Here is a 6,591-nt window from a genome sequence, read left to right as displayed (position 1 = left end):
CACTTGCATACTGCAGAGAAATTAAGTCCTACGGGTACATTAAGAGAAATGTCAAAATGGACAAAAAAGGAAGCCAACGAACAGTTTACACCTTCTGAGAAGCACAAGTCTAGACCTGCCAGACCAAACCGCCCCAAGGAGGAGAGCCGAGATGGAAGCTAAGCCAGCTACTCCACTACCAAGCCTACTGCTGGTTGTCTGATGCCCATTAGCCAAACAATAAGATGGACGTAAGCAGCGAGAGATCTGGGACTGTTGAGCCCACATGTTCACAGAGAACTGGCTCTGTCCTTCATCCGGGATCAAGCGGAATTTGACGGGCGAACAGCAGGACAGAGAGCAGGACTTCGGTTGAACGAAGAGGTTTACATCATGATGCTTGGTGCTCAAACACAGTCAAAGTTGATTGACAATACTTTCCTCATGTTGAATTTTTATGTGAAGATGTCTACCATATTATCTGCCCAGAATTGTTTGTTGCCGTTTACATTCCTTATGATGGGAGGAAAGAAAAAAGAAAAACCTCACACCACAGGAATCTACCGTTTGTTTTGCTAGTCATTCATTTGTTGTGTTGAAAACAGGCGGCAACTGAATTTCGTTGCGCTGCATAATAATAAATGATCATTGAAGCCTTAGTGAGGCAGATCACAAACAAAATTCTAAGTCCAAGAAGACGGTTACAATGACGAGCAAAGACGACGGTTTTCTACAAATAAACAGGTGAATTTATTTTTTCCAAAAACATATTTACATTATGTACATAAACACACCCCCAAAAAAAGCCACATACAGTAACGTTAACACTAGGCACAAAAACCTCAGAAAAGGTCGCGTGCAATGAGATCAGGCGTCTCTGGCAGTTATACAGTGTATCAGTAATCTCTCAGCAGAAAGGCACACTTCTTGGTCACAACAGACAAACACCCACACAACATACAGTAAACACACACACACACACACACACACACACACACACACACACACACACACACACACACACACACGCACGCACGCACGCACACAAACAAACATAAAAATACTGCATCTAGGAGAAATGCATTCAACATATGCTTCATTATGGGATGTGCTCAGATAAATAACGTTGGTCTTGCAGTGCTTCCATTTTCCTCATAAATAAAAAATATTTTAAAATTTACAGTACAGCGACTACAATTGTTGGCAGACGTCAACTGGCACAGATCTGTATTCTACATCACTAGTCGCACAAGGAACGTTCTGAAACTCCTCGGGCCATCGTAACACATTTCAGGACAGCCCCCCGCTTCACAGCCTGCACGTTATTTTTCCCGGCCGGACGAGTCCTCGTCTAAAGAAACCACCAGAAACCTTCCAGGTGCGGTTAAGAGTCCAGTCGAGCCCCCTATCACCGTGCGCTGCTCAATCTTCCTCCTACGAAAAAAAAAAGTGCTGAAATGACGAGAAGGCGGCGCCTCTCCCTGATCCACATTGGGTCCCCCATGGTGATGGTGCATCGGATGTTGGAAGTGCAGAGTTGTTAAATGGCCAGCCTGTCAATCAAAACACAGGTTTCATTTACTTTGACTAATCGCACACACGCGCCGTTCTACACCTTCTCCTTTAAGTTACAGTATCAAACACAATCCAAGAGTATTGTGACAAGACATCCAGCATTGTATCGGGTTTCGTACCGTTTTCTTGGCTTCACTTCCCAGCCATCACGACATTTCACGAAAGTTATGGAGTCCCCTGGTGAGATTTCAATTGTTGCAGGATCTTGGGCACAGAACGTAAACCTGTCAAAAAGAAATCTCCGTTAACGTTTGTCAAGAAAAAGAAACTCACGGGCAGTAGTGGTGGTGTCTAGACAGCTGCTGCCGCCCACCCCCTCCACTTTACTTACTTCTTCTGAGTTTCTCCAGCTTTCACGCGAATCCGCCGGACTGCCAGCACAGGTTTGGGAGGCTTTGCGTTCCAGGCCCAGAAATTCTTCTTGATGTTCTTCCACACAGAGTTCCAGGTTTCGGAATCTCCTTCCCAGCTCAGACGGATCTTCAGCAGGTCGCCGATATCCTGCTCAGTGAACACCAAGAAGGTGTTGGTCAGGTTCAGACCGATGGTCTCATCATGGCTGCGCAAAACAAAAAAGGTGGAGGAGAAAAATCGGGTTTAGAAACACAAGTTCTAGCAGCTGTGCGCTAAAGCAAACCATTAAAATTCTGCATCGAGGGTCTAACGCAGACAGAAGCTTAACAATCCGGGATGCCAGTCTGACTACTGAATTATTGCCGTGTCATGCGTCTACTGACAAGGTTGTGACAAAGACTTCTAAGGGAACCGACTGGAGTTCCTCCCCTAGTCAGAGCTTTATGTACATCACATTACTGGCACTTTGAAAAGGTCAGTCCAAACTAGATTCCAGTTCCAAATTTATATCACAGCAGTCTGTGTGCTTCTAAATATCTCGGGCAGTGCAGCTGCCAGGTTGCCGGTGCACTGGTGGTTGTCACGCTAAGTACTTACACGTCAACAAATATGTTTGCCGTGTCATTATGGGCTCCGTACAACTTGACGTGGAAGGTGGGATCTGCGTTGTCTGCCTGTTTTCTGTTGAACACGTGCATCTTCATCTGGTAGTGGTAGCCTGAAAAGAAAAAACAGTTAATGTTTAATGGGATTGTGTACAGTAGTAATAGTTTACAATGGCGACTGGACTCTTAAAACATGTGGAGGTTAAAGATAAGAAACGCTGTGATTGAGTGATCGTAGAGTTGTTTTACTCGAGGAAGTAAAACATCCTTATTGGCGACAGATAAAACTAACCAAGACTCACCTCCGAAGGGTGTGTCGGCACGCGTCTTCAGGTACATTTTAGTGTTGCGCCTCTTGCGCATCTTCCGGGTGTTGTAACCGATGTTATTGCAGCGGTTCTTGCGGCAGCTGAGGCAGATGCCCTTCTTGAAACGGTCTGGGCCGGTGCACTGGTAGGCGAAGCTCATGTGGTCCTTTGTCATCAAGGAGTCCACGAACAGGTGCACGGCGCGCTCATGCTCGCACTTCATCACCTCCATGAAATCTGGAGAGAGAAGGGAGGAGGAAGGCAGGTTAGACGGGATGCAGTTAAAAGATAACCTTCCTAAATTTATAAAATGGATTAATAGTGACAATAGAAATGGGATAAACCTAATAAACTAAGCAACGTAGTGATAAACATCCTGGTTTCTGCAGATGACAGCTGGGGTCTACAAACAAAGAGCAGTTTCTCATGCACTTACTTCCAGCCACTGCCAGCACGTCTCCCAGTGCACAGCCGGGCTGCACGTCACCACCGTTGGGGTAGATGTCAATGTCCCCGATTGGCTGCTGGATCCCAATGCTCACACCCAAAGCCTCTCGCGTGTACGTGTGCAAAACGTCCACAAAGTCAGCGTCGTCCGGGGAGAGGCGCTTCTGTTCCTCTGCACCCTCGAACATCGGTCCTGCTGGGTCCAGACCTACCGTGAAGAAAAGGTGGGACAGAAGGTCAGGACAATGAGGCGGCACAAATCTTTTTTAAGAGTGTTTTTCCTGCAGATTCATGTCGCGCTTAAAACGTACCGGTGATTCGGCCGATGGTCCCTCGCACTAACATGCCAGCGTAGCCTGCTACGTGGGCGCCTAGACTGTAGCCGATCAGGTGCACTTTCTCCAGAGGCAGCTGCTGCTCGTCCTGTTGGGAGGGAACCAAAAAAAAAACCAAGTTAATAAAGTCGCAACTCTCATCAGCAGCTGCCTCCATGAAGGCTAAACCCACACTGAACAAACCCTGGATTTCCGCCAGTGATGAGCAGTCGTGCCTGCAGCTGAGCCAAGCTCAAGTTAACCCGGACAGAATCTACAGACAGTCGCTTTCATGCAACAGCGCCTCCACCATCTGTCTCAGTTGTAAACGTGGACAAAGAGCATTTCACAAAGACGAACTAAGTGGCAGGGTGCCTGAATCTCTCCTCAATTGCGGCCCAATTATGCGATGGTCCTGCTGAATAGAAAAATGATGGTCTTTGCCTCAGACGCATCAAAGAGACCCTGATCCTTGTTGGAAAATAAATATCCTAAGCCGTGAAGACAACATACCAGAATGAAAAGGAGCTACTGCCTCAGGGCCTGACATTAGGATGACATATGTAGCATAACATTTCACCTCCTCAAAACACGTTTTGGCAGTTCTGTCATGTTTACAAAATGGGCTGTGTGATCCCTTGAAGCACTCTAACGAGAGAAGGGGGGCAGCTTTCAGGTATTTGGCTGCTCTTCTGTCACGCAGCATCGTAGACTTCTCTGCCTCAGATGAGGCACTACACCTTAAGCCATTTATAATAATAAACACGCCAAAATATGAGATCCGATTAGGTTTCTGGCCTGCATCCTCAGCAGACCACTCAAAAGTAACGTACGCACCTGAAGCCAGTTGATCATGCCGGCGATGTCGAGGCCGACATCGTGGGTGTGGTTGACCGCGTCGGGGTACAGCTGCTGAGCCAGCGCTATCCAGTCGACGACCACCACGTTAGCCTCGCTCTCGCGCTGCATCAACGCGGAGACCAGCTTGTGCATCCAGCTTTCGAACATCCCGCTCATCTAAGGGAGGGGGAAAAAAAAGAGAGAGGACAACGGGAGTCAGTCAGTCAGCTTTAACCTGGTGAACTCTCGGATGCTCCGCGCTCGAGTTGGCTCACATTCACGTGATAAATTCCAACAATCAAAAACGCGCTGTGGTTGGACTAGAGTGCCATCCATGAGCCCGGATAGAGAGATAACAGCAACTAAAAAGAATTTGTGCTCACACGTACCGTCCAGCCGTGGATGATGAAAATTGTCTTGGCTGTGGCGTTGAAGCCACACGCCTCCAGACACTCCTTCTTGCCGGCCTGCAGGTAGCAGCCCTCCTGGTCCAGATCTAAACTCTTCCTCATGTTGTACTTGACCCCACCATGGAGAGGCTTGCCGTCTGTTGACAGTTCCTCCAATCCAGCGTCTGCACCTGAAGGGGAAAAAAAACAAAACAATTACACTGTATGTCAAGGTTGCGTCGAGGAGATGCTCAAATTTACTCCATTTCCCTCCTGCTCCTATGATGCAATATATTAAAAGAAAAAAACAACATGGGGAAATAAAAGAAGATTTCAACAGCAGACCAAAAAACATTCAGCCAATCATGCTTGATGTGGGATCGACACAGCCAATCAACTTGCTTTTGCAGCGAACATGCGTTACAATAACGCAGGTTGGCTGCAAGTAGACCGAACCGGAGACGCAGGCGCAGAGTAGAATCTCACCTCCGCCCTTCTCTTCCTTTATTTCAGAGACTCTCAAACACACACAGCTGCTGCCAGCTCGTGTCATTATATCCGAATTTAACACTCAGGCCCGAGGCTAAAACGGCTCAACTGAGGCGTTTGACTAACACAAAACGGGAGGATGCTGACAGTTTATCCACATCACAAATTATTAAACAAATGTCGGTAATAAAGCCCAAGTATTGGCCTCATCGTGTTTGATGAAGGAGTGGGGTGGATGGATTTAAACCAGTGTGGATTAACCCCGCCGCACCGAGCAGACACGTCAGATGTTCATTTAAATGAACTCCACACACTTTTGGTAGCGGGCCACACAGAGAGGAAAAAAAAGAAAAAACTAGTTCAGCTGGCGTTGTACCCGTTGGTGAAGCGGTCTGCGGTAAAACGCGGATTCAGCTGGACGGTCAAAGAGACAAGGTGTGTGTGTGCGCGCGCGCGTGTACTCCGCATTTTGCGTCAAGACTCCCGCTGCTCCCAAAAAAGGACACGTCGCAGTCCTGTCGCAGAGCTCCATCCCGGTTCTTCCGGTGCGCTCAGCCCGCCACACTTGTTCTCTTGCATGATTTCGCCTAATAATGTAGATTAATCGAGCGGGGGACGTTGGTACAAATGTGAGGGAAAGTGAGCTTTGGGCGACTTAATACATCGTCCCATTCATGGCTTCCCCACTAGCGCGTGCCATGTCTACTTTCTACACCTGGTGTTTAGATTTTGACACTTCCGTTTGTGAGGCTGGCAAAGAATTAAAAATGATGAATGAATGAACAATGGACGCAGAGCCGCGTCTTACCTTTAAGAACGGTGTTTTCCCCGGCAGCTGGCGAGAGGAGCGTGGCGGCACACTGTAGGAGAATCCACAGCGTAAGGGCTGCGGGGCTCATTTCTCAGTCACAGACAGAGTGTGGCGGAAATAAAAGCACACTGGGTATAAAATGCCTTTCTGTGGTGCCGGTTGGTAGCGCGGTAGGTAGGTGGGTTTAGTTCCAGTTAGGGTATTTAAAAAAAAGAACGCGAAGGAGCCCGGTGGTTGTGCGTCTCTGGTGGTGCGCGTCCGTGAGATGTATAAACTTGCACCAAGTGTCTCATTAGAGTTTTAAATAGTTTCCCCCTTCTCGGTCATCTGATCATCGGCTGATCTATCGCGGATCTTATTGGTCAAGCCCCCGTTTGTTTACGTTGAAGGGCGTGGCAAAGCTTGAATGAAGTCGTAGTAGGCTCACGTTGCGCGTGCTCCTAGAGCCCTTGTGAGTGCGGGGCGTGACGCAAGCAGCAG

General features: G+C 48.0%; 1 protein-coding gene across 1 annotated transcript; it reads right to left on the bottom strand.

The window, feature by feature from the left end:
* Positions 1–711: 711 nt before the first annotated feature.
* Positions 712–6,362, bottom strand: lipg (lipase, endothelial). The gene is made up of 10 exons (XM_079160549.1): positions 6,109–6,362; positions 4,812–5,002; positions 4,420–4,599; positions 3,580–3,691; positions 3,258–3,476; positions 2,816–3,058; positions 2,506–2,626; positions 1,886–2,113; positions 1,674–1,778; positions 712–1,532 (listed from the first exon to the last, which is right to left on the bottom strand). The coding sequence occupies exons 1-10, from the start codon at positions 6,197–6,199 to the stop codon at positions 1,520–1,522; spliced, it is 1,503 nt and encodes a 500-aa protein (XP_079016675.1). The 5' UTR covers positions 6,200–6,362; the 3' UTR covers positions 712–1,519.
* Between the last annotated feature and the right edge of the window lie 229 nt (positions 6,363–6,591).

Source organism: Pholis gunnellus, assembly GCF_910591455.1.
Source record: "Pholis gunnellus genome assembly, chromosome: 6".
Taxonomy (NCBI): Eukaryota; Metazoa; Chordata; class Actinopteri; order Perciformes; family Pholidae; genus Pholis; species Pholis gunnellus.
The sequence above is the reverse complement of the archived record's forward strand: the minus strand, read 5'-3'. Positions and strand labels throughout refer to the sequence as shown.

What these genes read in the sequence shown, in the direction of transcription:
- lipg (XM_079160549.1), bottom strand. Translation starts at nt 6,199, where the DNA reads ATGAGCCCCGCAGCCCTTACGCTGTGGATTCTCCTACAGTGTGCCGCC. An exon ending in TCATCATCCACGGCTGGACG is followed by an intron (nt 4,600 to 4,811) that starts GTACGTGTGAGC and finishes CCCCTCCCTTAG; the next exon opens with ATGAGCGGGATGTTCGAAAG. An exon ending in TGCCGACACACCCTTCGGAG is followed by an intron (nt 2,627 to 2,815) that starts GTGAGTCTTGGT and finishes TTTTCTTTTCAG; the next exon opens with GCTACCACTACCAGATGAAG.